This window comes from Megascapheus bottae, chromosome 24 (assembly GCF_031878675.1).
Source record: "Megascapheus bottae isolate mThoBot1 chromosome 24, mThoBot2.hap1, whole genome shotgun sequence".
Taxonomy (NCBI): domain Eukaryota; kingdom Metazoa; phylum Chordata; class Mammalia; order Rodentia; family Geomyidae; genus Megascapheus; species Megascapheus bottae.
This window is the reverse complement of record NC_143532.1, coordinates 2,690,123-2,704,154: the sequence shown is the minus strand read 5'-3', so window position 1 is coordinate 2,704,154 and position 14,032 is coordinate 2,690,123. Positions and strand designations below refer to the sequence as shown.

General features: G+C 59.9%; 1 protein-coding gene across 1 annotated transcript; it reads right to left on the bottom strand.

Annotated features, from left to right (window-relative positions):
* Positions 1–985: 985 nt before the first annotated feature.
* Positions 986–12,162, bottom strand: Slc38a8 (solute carrier family 38 member 8). Its single transcript, XM_090356999.1, has 10 exons — positions 11,974–12,162; positions 10,851–11,049; positions 9,752–9,884; positions 9,573–9,674; positions 7,943–8,000; positions 4,521–4,635; positions 3,792–3,939; positions 3,325–3,530; positions 2,512–2,563; positions 986–1,096 (listed from the first exon to the last, which is right to left on the bottom strand). Exons 1-10 carry the CDS (start codon positions 12,160–12,162, stop codon positions 988–990), a joined length of 1,311 nt encoding a protein of 436 aa, XP_090213125.1. The 3' UTR covers positions 986–987.
* Between the last annotated feature and the right edge of the window lie 1,870 nt (positions 12,163–14,032).

Below are 14,032 nucleotides of genomic sequence, written 5' to 3'. Positions count from 1 at the left end.
GAGGCCTCTCTGTGGGACAGCTGCTGTGCTGTGGGCTGTCCACCCCCGCACACCCTGAGAAGTCACTGGACCCGGTGTGGTGGGGACGTGGCCACTGGTGGGTCGAGGCGTTCTTTTGGGGGGGCAGTGGGACTATGACAGGATATGCTAAAGACCACCAAACTGTACCTCTAAGGGGCAAAACCTTGATACGTGAATTACTTTTCCCAGTGTTCAACATTCATCTTTGTGACCATGTCAGAAACACGGAGCTGTCACCCCACACAGCCCAGACGCCTGGCTCACCCCCCCCCCAGGAAGTGTCGGGAATGCCAGTCCCCCCATCTGTGGCGGGGCGGCTCCCACAGAGCCCTCTGTGCTTCTGGGAAAATCGGAACAGCAAGGAGGAGGGAGCAGGGCCTTCCTGGGGCCCACCCCACTGTAGTCTGGGCCGCGATGGCAGCCAGCTCCCCAGGTGACTCCACGTCAGGGTGAAGGCTCACAGTCCTATGTCCTGTCCAGGGAATGGCTTGAGTCCACCACGTCCCCAGAGGCCCCTCCGGCTTCCAGCCTCGGTCCCTGCTTCCTGACTCAGTGTCCGCCCTCGAGTGCTAAGTTGGGATCCTCACCTGTGAGCCCTGCAAATGTGACCTCTGTGCACACTTCACTCGCTAATCAAGACGCCACGCAAATGGGGTGCAGGGAACAACAACAGTCATTCAGGTTGAGCCCAGGTGAAGGACTGGCGTCCTGGCCAGAGGAGGGGACTTGGGACAGAGACACACAGGGAGGCAGGCGTGTGGGGCTGTGTGGGCAGGGCAGGGAGCCCAAGCACTCCGAGGCCAGCCACACCGCTGCAGACCACGGCGAGGCCAGCGGCAGGTGACCGCTGTTGGACACCTCCAGCCGGGGTCACTTGTCACAGCAGCTGCTAGGCCCGAGGCAGTCCTTCCTCCCATCACGCCCAGGTACTGGAGTGAGTCGGTGAAGAAGGAAGCCGCGTTGGCCTTACAGGGGCTGCCCACGGAAGAGCTCCAAGACAGCCGCGGTGGTGCTGTGCCCGAAGATGAAGGCGCCGAGCAGCGCGGAGAGTGTGCCCCACAGCTCCAGGCCACACCTGCCGAGGGACACCCCTCAGTGCCGGCTCCACGCTCCACACCCACAGGCCCAGCACGCAGGCGCCGGTGCAGAGACACCAGTGGAGCCAGTTCTGAGTTTTCTCATCCACCTGTAGGGATGCAGCCGGAGACCCTGGGGAATGAAAAACCTCACCTCTTTGTTCCTCCTTCCACCCCACCATTTACCAAAGAAATGGGGGGCCAACTTTCAACACTGCTTCCTCCCCGCTCAGTGTCTGCTGAGTCGCCCCTCCCCCAGGCCCAGGAGGCAGGACGTTTGTACGTCTGTGACCAGAGCTGGATGATGACAGCAAATGGCCAGGCCACCAGAGATGTGGCCCCCTTAGCAGAGGCCGGAAGGACCCCCTGGCCCACCCAGGACCTGCCTCAGCAGCTGGGCGCCCCACATGTCGTCTGTGGGTGCTGGGGCAGGTGTGACCTGACTGCAGCCCCATTCAGAGTTCCCCCAGGTGCAGGGCCACTTTAGGAAGAAAATCATCCAGAAAGCCCATCGTTAAGAGCTGCGGGGTTCGGACCGTGGGAAAACGAGTGCTATGGGGGACAGGTCATGTGGGGACCAGATGGCCAGGGCCAACCGCCACCCCGCGTCAGGCTCCACAATGCCCAGAGCAACTCTTCTCAGTGCAGGAGGTGCCAGCCCACACCGGCCACTGGAGCAAAGCCAGCATGGGGTTCCCGGAGCTGGAGGATGGGGACTCCTGAGAGCAGGCTGTGGGGCTCGCAGCCTCACTGCAGGGCACCCCGTCATGGCGGTGGGGCAGCTGGACGCAGTGCGCCCCGAGTTGGAAAGGAGCGTTACAGATGTCAGGAAGGGAACACAGCTGTGCTGGCTCACTGACCAGTGTCCTTCAGAGAGGAGAGGGGACCACACAGACATGGCCATGCCTGCGGGGACTGCCACAATGCCAAGGGACACCTGGGACGCTGTGGCCAGCACAGCCCTGCCAGCCCTGCTTATGTCTCCGCCTCTGCAGCGGGGGTGTGGTGTGTGCGTGCGCAGTCGCCCTAACTGGCCATCTGTGGTCACCATTAAGCAGCCTAGAGAACCAGCATGGTGCCTGCCTGGCTCTGCCTCGCTTTTCACATCTGTGTCTTGGCGTAGGCAAGCAAGGGGCCCCAGATCCAGCGGGCGCGAGGCCAGCACCCCAAGTTCCTCCTCCTCCTCTATGGGGTAGAGGCTCCCTGCTCCCCTTCAAGACGTGCTTCGTGGTCACACGGCCAGCGCCCAAGCCCCTGTAACTCAGGACCAGCCAGGTTCTCATGGGCTCAGCTGCTGGGCTGCAGACAGGGCTCTCCACTGCATGTGGTGACAGCTCAAGTGTGGGTGAGGACGGGGAGAGGGCACACTCCCCGTGCAGGCACACGTGAGCCCCGCCTCACTGGGGACACTCACTTGACTCTTGGTGCTACAGGCTCCACATCCACCGCACAGATGAGACACAACCCTGTGGAGGAGACACCGGTCACCCCGACGTCCCCGCTAGGGCTTCCCCACCGCGGCCCTGGCTCCATCCCTCCTGGAAAGCTGGCCAAGCACAGTGGTAAAAGCCTGCTGAGCGTTCAGTGCTGGGTGAGGGGCCCCAGGGCAGCACCCCAAAACAACCAGCCCGAAGCCTAGTGAGGACATGGCCTCAGGCCTCGTCTCCGGGTAGCAGCAGCACAGCTTCCATGGCAGTGCCTGTGAGGAGATGGGGCCGTCAGACCCCGCACCCCCTCCCCACACCCGCGGGGGACCCACACCACCCTGCCCTCACTGTCCATGCTTCTGCCTTGGCCACAGCACAACCCTGACCTGCAGGGAGGCCCCTGCAGCAGACCGCCTGCCGTCTCAGCCCCCCGGAACCTGCCTTCCCACGCCCTGCGTCACCCGTCTCTGACACCCCGCTCCTTGCCCTCAATTCTGCCATTTCCAAGGCTGCCAGCCCTGCCAGCCCTGCTGCTCTTGGGGGCTGAGGGGTCCAGTCCACATCCCCAGCCTGGCTTCCTCTGAGCTCCAAGAACCGGCGGCCTCTGCAGACCGGCAGAGTCTGTGGTGGACACTCGCCCAAGCGTGGTGTCCCTCCGTGACCTGCAGTGCCCCGTGGCTGCGCCCATCGGGGTCTCCTGGCTGTGTCTGCCCTGGTGGGACTAGAACCTCCAGAACGCTGCGGCTCACAGGCCATCTGCGCAGAGACTGGGCGGGGACGAGGGCAGGGCAGCCACCTACCGGGGAAGATGAAGATGAAGAAGGCGCTGACGCCGCCCGTGAGGCTGGTGATATGTCTGAGGTCGGGCAGCAGCAGGGCCAGGGCCAGCGTCACGGCCACCCACAGGACAGTCAGCGGCACCCGGACCCACTGCCCCGAGGGCTCGGCCAGCCGTGGGGGACCCCGCGCGCTCCAGATCCTCCTCCAGAAGTCCTGCATCACAGACCTGGGGCCACACCGCCCCAGGGCGCGGAGACACCTCGGTCCCTCGACACCCAGCAGGGCTCTGGCCCTCACTCCCCAGGGACCCCCGCCTTGGGGACCAGGCTCCCGACAGACCAGGCAGGAAGACCCAGCTCCGACGCCCACTTGCCAGGCGGCGGTGGGCAAATCGCCCACACCCTGTGTGTCCTCTGGGTGACAAGAGCCCGGCAGCACCCCAGCTCGTCCAGGAACTCCGCCCCGTCAGGCCCCGGCCCCACCTCACCTGCCCAGGAAGAGCACAATGGGGTAAACGGTCACGATGGAGACCGTGAAGAGTACACGGGCGACCAGGACAGCCATGTCGTCGCCGGGGTAGGACATCAAGACGTCAGCGGATACTTCCGTCCCAAAGGTCAGGAAGCCATACACCCCTGCAGGGGACACCAGGGAACTGTGCCACTGTGAGCAGAGACGAAAGGACCTCCTCTTCCCAGCACCTCCAGGTGCTCATGGAAGGTTCTGGAAGGGCTTCTGTTCTATTTCTTGAGGCCGGGCAGTCCGAGGACTGCGAGTTGAAGGCTGAGGCAGGTGGAGGACAGAAAAGCTGCCAGCCTGGAGTGCAGATGCCAGCTGGGGGAGCCTAGAATGTGGTCTATGTGGCCTCCAGCATGCCCGAACCTCTCTCCAGGCTACACGTTCATTGCCTCTGGTGACCCATGGCTGTGTCACCGTGGGAGACACGTGAAGGGTCAGGAACTGCTCTGCAGACATGACTCTGAGGTCCCTGGCCCTGCCTTCTTTCAGGAGAGCAGGAGGGACCCACTGTCCAGGCAGCTGGCACAGCGGGAGCGGCTCAGCCGTGCACACGTCGTCGTGAGGCCTCAGCTGGGCACTAAGTGTTTAATGAGCTCAGAACACAAAGCGCTGGGCCAGCGCGTGGCAGGCTCTCAAGACACCTGGTCCACTCCTCTTCCCTCTGCCCCCGACCCGCGGGCACCCCAGAAGGCCCCACCTGTCAGCAAGTAGATGAGACAGCAGGCCAGCAAGGACAGCACGCACACCAGGACCCAGCGGGAGAGGCTCTGTGGGCGCATGCTGCAGTAGATTGACACAGCGGCCTCGTGACACTGGAAGGCAGAGGCCAGGCTCAGAGCAGCTTGAGGAGCTCGCAGGATACTCGCACACGCACACTCCCCTCACGTGAGAAAGATCAGACAAGGCCCCCAGACCGCAGGGTAGAAGCTCACAGGTGCAATCAGTGGAAGGTTGAATGGCCATAGCCGAGCCACAAGCGTGAGGTTCAAGTCCCAGGCGGGTATCCGGGGCTTTCTGAGTCAACATTTGGGGAGGCGGTGGTTTCTGGGGGGAGGGCTGCCCTGGGCATTGGGGCTGAGCTTCAGCGCCTCTCACCTCCACCCTGCCCTAGTGCCCATTTACAGCAAGCCAAACTGTCTGGAATACCCCAGGGACACTGCCACCCAGTGGCAGGAACTGGCCAGGTCTCGTGGCGTGAATGTCCTATCACTGTGACTCTCTCCCGGGGAACATACACAGCCAGTGCTAAGAGCCCTTTGCAGATGGAGTGTCTCACTGCCCTGGTGAGTCCTGTGGCTGAGGAGGGGCTGGGAGGACAGGCTGCCACCCCCACCCGCAGCCCTGAGCCTGGCTACTCCCGGTCCCCACCATCACAACCAATCACTCAGGAGGGGAGCCAGGTTTGGGGGTGCCTCCTCCCCGCGTCCCTCCCTGAGCTTAGGCTGCCTGCATCCCCGTACGTGGCCCCAGGGCCTTTGCCCAAGCTGTTCTCTGGGGCTTCTCTTCTACCTGTCCCTACTCATCCTGAGCAGAGCCCATCTCCTCTCACGAGGGAGCCCGGCCCAGCTGACAACATTCTGGGGTCAAGTCCACTGGTGGCAGAGACCTCCCTCTAACCAGCCCTGAGCCCCCACCACTTCAACATCCAGGCCTACTTGTGGAAGGTGGGGCTCAGTGCCCCCTGGTATCTGCCCAGGGTGAGCTGGGACACACCTGAGCCAAGCTGGGAAGGGGACTGGGTACCTGTGCCTTCTGCTCCAGGCTTCTCTGAACCCCAGAGCCCCCCGAACTGCAGGAGAGCATAGTGGGGGCCGCCCTGGCCTTGGATGAGTGGTATGGCACTCTGTGGACAAGGGCCCACTTCCTGTATCCATGGCACTTGTGGGTGCTCTCTGTGCACCTCAGGGATGGCCCAGGCCTTGCGACTGGCAGCCCCGGCCGGGACTCCACAGTGCTCCCCCAGCTCCCCAGGGAGCACAGACAACGCCCTGGTGCAGATCCCAGAGCAGCTATGTGCAGTCATGGAGCAGAGACCCTTGGGGTGCAGGACACCCCAGCAAGTCTCCTCCCCGCCTCCTCCCAGGTCCTGTCCCTTGGATAAGGGGAAGCGGCGTGAGGAGAGTTATCTCTCAAGACAGCCATTTCAAAACAAAGCCTAAGCCGGGCGGGCGCCGTGGCTCACGCCTGTCATCCTAGCTACTCAGGAGGCTGAGATCTGAGGATCAAGGTTCAAAGCCAGCCCGGGCACAAAAGAACAGGAGACTCTTACGTACAATTAACCACTAGAAAACCGGAAGTGGTGCTGTGGTTCAAGGGGTAGAGCGCTAGCCTTGAGCCAAAGAGCCCAGGGACAACGTCCAGGCCCAGTGTTCAAACCCCACGACAGAAGAAAAAGGAGGAGGAGGAGGAGGAGGAGGAGGAGGAAGAGGAGGAGGAGGAGGAAGAAAAAAGAGAAAGAGAGAGAGAGAGAGAGAGAGAGAGAGAGAGAGAGAGAAAGGAAAGAAAGAAAGAGAAAGAAAGAAAGAAAGAAAGAAAGAAAGAAAGAAAGAAAGAAAGAGTCAGCCCCTGACTCTCTGAGGCAGATCCTGCCCCCTCGCCCGAGCTCAGCTCTCCCTCCCAGTGCCGGTCACAGCAGCCGGAGGCCCCGGAGGCCCCGGAGGCCCCAGACAGCCTGGTTGCTGAGGGAAGGGAGGGGAGCCGCAAGCATGTGCAGGGGCCTGCGTGGGCTGCCACTCAAGCGGGCTCAGGCCAGGAGAGGGGCAGATGACAGCACAAGCAGGACTGGGCAGCTTTCAAAACACTGACTACGCAGAGGAAATGTGAGAAAGGCACACGGGCTGGGCTGAGCCCCAGCAGCCACGCAGCGCCAGTGAAAAGGAAGAGAGACGGGAGGTGTTTTAGATACTTCTTTTTCAAACACAAGAGGAAGAAAGAGGAGCCAGCTGGTGCAGAAGGATCAGAGGAAGCCAAGAGCTGACAAGCCGGCACTGCCGGGGCCTCGGGAACCTGACTCTGCCTTGGGTGTAGTGGGGAGACGGGGTGGGGATGGTGGTGATAGTGGTGATGATGATGATAGTGGTGGTGATGATGGTGGTGGTGATGATGATGATGATGATGGTGGTGATGGTGATGGTGATGATGGTGGTGATGGTGATGATGATGATGGTGATGATGGTGATGTGATGGTGATGGTGGTGATGGTGGTGATGGTGATGTGATGGTGGTGATGGTGATGGTGGTGATGGTGATGTGATGATGGTGATGGTGATGGTGGTGATGATGGTGATGTGATGGTGATGGTGGTGATGGTGGTGATGGTGGTGATGATGGTGATGGTGGTGGTGGTAATGGTGGTGGTGGTGTTAATGGTGGAGGTGGTGGTAATGGTGGTGATGGTGATGGTGGTGGTGATAATGGTGATGGTGGTGGTGGTGGATGTGATGATGGTGATGGTGGAGGTGGTGATGGTATTTTTGAGGAGACTGAGGCTAATCTTCCTTTATATGAACCATGGCAGGTCTTCTTAGCTGCCCCCGGCTAGGAAAGCCTGCAAACCCAAGTACAATCTCCCAAATGTGGGCTGTTGTCTGTTGGCCTGGCCCCCGCCGGGCCTCCCTCCCCTGGCTGCCTCTGTGTCCTGCCAGACGGATTCTCAGCATGGCAGCCCACAGTGGTGTCTGAATGCACCCTCGCTGCCCTTGCACCTAAGCCATTCTAAGAATGCTGCCCTGCTCCGCAGCCTCCAGGTCCCTCCAGCCCCACGGCCTTTTCCCGCAGCCTGAGGCGGAATCTACCTGCATCCAGAATCTGGGTGCAGCCCTAGTCTGCAGAACAGTGACAGTCCTGTGAGCGTTTCCCAGAGGCTCTGTCCCAGGCCCCACACTCACCCCCAGACCCAGCAAGCGCCTGGCGCCAGGGGTGGGGAGCAGTTCCCAATCTCAACCATAACTCACACCTCCTAGAGAGTCCAGATGCTCTGTTTGCAGTCTCCGATGACAGCTGCTGGCAGCCATTACGTGCTAAGTCCTCAAGTCCCCCCTTTCCCCCTCACCCCAAGCCGGGAGCCGCACAGCCTCCAGGGACCAGGGAGCCTCTGGAAATGTCACAGTGGATGCTTACCTGAAACCCGAAGCAGATGGTGGGAAAGACACTGAAGGCAGAGGCCCAGGAGGGAGGGCTGTGGGGACGAGAACAGGGAGTGTGGAGGTCTGAGGCAGAGCCCTGAACTAGCTAGGCAGAGGCTCTGCGCCTGGGCCACACCCCCACTCTTTCACTTGAGCTGTTTTTCGGATAGAGACTTGCCCGTTTTGGCTTGGGCTGTCCTCAGGTGGGAGCCCCCATCGCCCCCCTGTCCTCCTGCCTCCGCTCCCAGGAGCTGGGCTGACAGGAGCACGCCCACCCTCACACCCAGCTTGCTGACGGACGGATGGACAGGAGCTTTTGCTAACTTCTTGCCAGGGTTGTTCTTGAACTGTGATCTCTCTGAGAGGATAAATTTAAAGGAGAGTGGAGAAACATGACCACGGGGGCTGGCGGTGTGTTTGCAGTGTTTATGACCAGCTTTGGGGATGGAAAGCTTATTAAATGCTGCGCTTTCTAAATCTGGCTCTGCTGACATTTGGCAACATGACATTCTCCACGTGGGCAGGACTTGAGCAAGGCAGCAGCTAGGAGGGGCCCCCTCCCCTGCCCCCCTCCTCCCTCCCCACAGCTCCCCGAACCTTGAGACTGCCTCTTTCCACCAGGGGCCAGAAGCGCAGGCCTGGCCCCTCCATCCTGGAAACCTCCCACCACCCAAGCTGCTCTGTTCCCATTCAAGTCACTAAAGGGTGGGACAGTGGTATGCACGGGCACAAGTCTTGGGTCATGCCCTCTCTGGGGTCTTTGCCCGGTGGGCTTGGCTCCCTCTGTCAGGCAGCCCCACATGCCAGCCTCCAGCATGCCACAGAAGGGTCAGAAGTAGCACGCCCTTTGCCTGGTCCAGCTTCTCCATGTCTGTCTGTCTGTCTGTCGTCTCTCTGTGCAGGTATGCCGGAGAGTTATACTGGGGTAGCCAGGATGACAGGAATGAGTCACCTTATCCTTCCCCTGACCCCCACAGAACACAGTCAGGTGGTCCTCTTTAAAAGAAAATCAGGCCACACCCCTGCTTCCACAGAACCCAGGTCCTTGTCACAGCTCCAGGTCCCTCTGCGACACCCTGTCCTGCTTTCTGCCTGGCACCGCTCCCACTTTCCAGCTTTTTCTGCTACCTCTACATATGGGGAGCATCGCCCCGGCCTAGAAGCCCCGCCAGCCGGAGTAGCCTTCGGTGCCTTCATCCACTACTACGTCTGTGTCCTTTATTTTTGTTCCAGTCTAAGGCTTGAACTCAGGGCCCGAGTCCTGTTGCTAAAACCTTTTTGCTCAAGGCTAGCACTCTGTCGCTTGAGTCACAGCTCTACTTCTGGCTTTTTGCTGGCTCATTAGAGATCAGTCTCATGACTTTCCTCCCTGAGCTGGCCTTACCCCTGCTCCTCAGATCTCTGCCTCCTGAGTAGCTAGGACTACAGGAATGGACCCCTGGCGCCTGGCTGAGGACTGTGTCTTTAGACAGAGAAGGGGCCTTTGGGGCCACTTTCTCCTACATCTGAGCCATCAGGGCATCACAGGAAGAGACCAGGGCTCTGCAGTGAAGCCTGGGCCTCCCCTTCTAAGGACCCCTGCTTCTCCCTGCAGGAAGCCATTAACGCTGTTCTCACACACTGACCTTGGTGAAGGAAGAGGCTCCCGCAACAGACCCTGAGGCGGAAGGTAATACTGCATCGTGACGACCAGAGCCAGGTAGCAGGCAGCAAGGGTGCCCAGGATGCTGCATGCAGATGGGACAGTGTCAGCGGCCGGTCCCCGCCACCGCGGGGTGGGGGCAGAGGTGTGGGCAGCCCGAACCTGGTGTACTTCTGGAAGGCGATCTCCCTCGGGGCTGACAGGGGCAGAATGACCAGCATGGACAGCAGGGGCAGCGTGACGCGCTGGGCAGCGAACCAGGGCTGGGGACCGCCGAGCAGGATGGAGTCACACACTGGCGGGGACATGGGTGGGAGCTGAGGCGGCGAGCACATGGCCATGACATGCCCCTCAGGCAGGAAGGAGCAGAATGTTCCAGAAACTCATTCCCCAAGCATTCAAGAGCTCGTTCCTGGGCCCAGCCTTGCGCCCGTAGCATCGGTGCTGGCTCGAGGCCCTTTCTGGTTTGCACAGGGGCTCAGCGGCTGTGTGGGGTACAAGCATGTTGCCCAGGGGTTCTGGGGATTCCCAGGAGGAAATTAAATAACCCAAACATCTGATAAGTCAAGGAAGAAAACACAGGAAAAAAAAAACTAGCAAATAGCCAGGTGCCAGTGGCTCACACCTGTACTCCTGGCTGAGATCTGAGGATCACGGTTCAAAGCCAGTCAAGGGCAGGAAAATCCTGGTGACTTTTATCTCCAATAAACTACTCAGAAAAAGCTGGAAGTGGCACTGTTGCTCAAGTGTTGAGAGTGCTAGCCTTGAGCACAGAGAGGCTCAGGGACAGTGCTCAGACCCTGAGTTCACGCCCTGATACCAGCAAAAAAATAATAATAATTAAAGAATTAACTAAATCAGCAAATACTTTGGCATAAAAATGAGAATTGAACATACTAGAACTGGTTAACATGCAGCAAAAGCAGCACTTAGAGGAAGAGTCTTATTAGGAGTCTGTGTGGGGGTTGTGTGTGGACCCCAGATAAGGAGTTACGCAGTGAGGTATTCAGTGGGGGATCTCAGTGAGGCATTCGTGTGGTGGGTGTTTTCCCATCTGTAAAGGCGTTTTTCTGTGCTCGACACTCCAGCTGCAGCCCCGGTCCCCTGTGGACTCCAGCCATGTCCACTCCTCCTTCCCTGCCCTTTAGGGAGCTTAGAGCAGCCTCACCTCCACTGTCCTCACACCCTGGGGGCACCCAGTATGGAGTGCCCTGTGTATCAGAAGGCAATAGTAATACCTCAATGCCAAGAAAACACTTACGCTTCTCCAGCTGGTCCCCAGCCACCCTGAGGAAGGCCACAGAGATCAGGAGCAGGTTGAGGAGGAAGAAGGCCTCGCACAGCTTTCCCATGGCCGCCCCACACAGCCCGCGGACCACGCCCTGGTAGGTGTCCTGGCCACTGACGGAGGCTGCATAGCCCAGGATGGCCAGTCCACTGGCCAAGAAGACCAAGGAGACCTGCAGGAAGGACAGTGGGGCTCCAGCCAGCCGCCCCAGGCCTGCTGCTACACAGCCTCTGCAGAGAAGGGACAGGGCCCTTCTCCTCGGCTCCATCCTGCCAGTCCGTGTTCGCATCTGCGAGTCTAGACAGCAGAAACTGCTCTCCAGAGATAGCTACAGGGGCAGCGGAGTGGGTGGTTAGGAACACAAGGCAGAGCAGGCCTGCCTGGGCCCCATGAACGACTGCTGCATGGCATGAGGAAGACTGACAGCCTTGGCGGCTCCAGCTGTGAAATGGGACCAGGCCAGAATGCTGGTGACCCACCGAGGGGTCACCGTCCCTGCCGTCCTCCGCTGCCTCTACTCAGCTTTGGTGGCTTGTTCCAACATTATGGTGAACAATTTTCAGACATGCAGGAGAGTTGCAACAGACACAGACGGTCATCCCTCCAGGGTCGTGGAACCGTGCCCACGTGAAGCCCCGCCCACTGTGGCCAGCAAGGCCACACCCACCTGACCCCCGCCCCTTCGCTTCCCCACCCTCCCAAATTCCCCCCACCTCAATGCTAAGCTCCAGGAAGACCTCACTGTCTTTTCAAATCGGCATCTAGCCCTGGTGACCTGCCTGGCCCATGGTACATGGTGGGTATCTGTGGTTGAAGAAGAGGAAAGGAAGAGAGGAGCACGGTCCCGAGTCCCCACCCCCAGGGCAGAGGACCACATGTGACAAAGAGGGAGAGCAGTCCTGACCACCCATGCCCAGAGAGGTCTGAGTTCCATCTGCACCAAGCCGGAGAGGAGTGCTCGGGAAGTCTGCAAAGCCAGCTTCTGGACCGGGCACTACGTGGGGTGGCCTCCAGCCAGAGCCACCGGCCTCCGCATCTCCCCCCAGCTCCTCCCTGGGAAGGCCACGCTCGCACCTCCCCGCAGCCCGGGACTAACCAGCACCACCAGGAGCGTTGGCAGCACGCCCCCCGCCTGGTGGAAGGCCCAGGGGAAGTTGAGCAGGCCAGCGCCCAGGGCCGACTTGAGGAGAATGAAGACAGCGCCCAGCGAGGACAAACGGGGGGTGGCGGCCGCAGGGAGGGGTTTCTGTGGTTGGCCTCCATTCCCTTGGGTCTGTCCCTCCATGGCTGTCCTGGCAAAGTGCAGAGGGTAAAGGCTGTCTTCGTGCCCTCTCCTCCCCTACCTCCAAGCCCAAGGTCTCCTCCCAGAGTCCCCTCTCCTCAGGCCCAAGCCCCCCATGCTCCACCCCGGCCCTCATCTTTGTCATAGCCTGAAGATGACATATTCCTTTGCAGCGACTTCTGACCTTGCCTCTCACACTTATTTATTTTTGCCAGTCCTGGGGCTTGAACTCAGGGTACTGGGCACTGTCCCTGAGCTCGTTTTGCTCAAGGCTGGTGCTCTGCTACTTGAGCCACAGCACCACTTGTGGCTTTTTCTGTTGATGTGGTACTGAGAACTCAAACCCTGGGCTCACTGCGCAGGACTTCATCACTCAGCCACCTCCCCAGCCTCCCCGCTCACTTTATTTTTTTTTAAACTGAATATATATATATATATATATATATATATATATATATATATATATATATATATATATATTGTCTTTTCCTTGCTCGGCAAGCACTTTGCCACTGAGCTCTATCCCAGCCCCACTTCCCACTTTCTATCCCTTTATCTTCACTCCTGTGGGGGACCCCTTCTTCCCCTTCCTCCCCTTTTGCCCAAACCATCAACCCCACCCCCCCGTATGGAGCCTCAATCTCCCCTCCCGCCCCTGCTTCTAAATGGCTCACCCACGGTACCCCAGGTTCTCCTCCTTACCACCAAACCCCGACACCAAGGTACCACACCACGTCTGGACCACCAGGCCGAGTCTCAGGCTTCCTCCCCGTGCCTCTGCTGCAGTCTAGCTTCGGAGAGGCCCTAGCCGCTGTCCATTAAGGGGGCCTGGAGGGCCCGGGATGGGATCAGGGCTCAAAGCCTAGCAGCACAGGACATGGAGCAAGACCACCTGTCCCGAGAGCTTCTAGCTCCAACTTCTTACGACTCCCTGCCACCCAGGCCCCTCTCTGGGGTGGTGCTTGCTCAACGGCCAGTTCAGGGACTGAGCTCAGCTAGGAGCCCCTGGGGGCAGGCCACGCAGACCCCGCCCACCACTGGTCCCTAGGGTCAGCGTCTTCCCAGCCGTGGCCATTGGTGCCCCTCTGACGGCTGGGGGAGGGGCGTGGAAGGCATGAGCTCCACGTGTCACTTGCTGGCATGTGGCAGACTGAGCCCTCAGAGGGGACTCTGAGGTCCACGAGCACTTCATCGTCATTTCCTCTCTGACTCCCATGCACACTGCTCCTGGGTGAGGCTGGGCTGCCAGCCTCCAGCTTGTGCTTTCCTGTGTCTCTGGGGAGGCAGCTGTGTCACTGAGCCCAGCCATTGTGCTTCCCCTGAGGCTGGGATAACGGGCCTAGCCTCAGACTTGGTTCCATGGAGAAATCTGCCATTGCAGTGTCCACATCATGTCCCCCTCGGTTCCTCTGTGGGAAGGTGGCCTGTGTTCCTTGAAGAGGATGGTGAGGCCAGCGTAGGAGCCAGGCTGGACAAGGGCCAAGACCACACAGTGTTCACACAACAACCTGGGCTGCTCACTGTCCCTCCTCCAAAACCTGTCTCCTGAGAAAGAAAAGGCCTTGCATCAGGTCAGGTCAGCTGCTGCGCCCAGGGTGAGGGACCCTGCCCCCACCCTCTTCCCCCCCCCCCACCATGGATCTGTCATTAGCTACTCATTAATGTGCATGACTTGGAAATTGGCCACTGGGCTGTAAAATCCCAAGCATCTGGGGAAAATCTCTTTAATTCTGAGGGGCTTTGGCATCTGCCCTCTGCTGGCCTCCCAGGGCGACATGGCCTTTCTGAGCTGTGCAGGGGGCCCTGCAACTTCCCACCCACCTGCACTGCCCATCCTGGCGCTGCCCCTGGCGCAGAACACGGGGGACAGCAC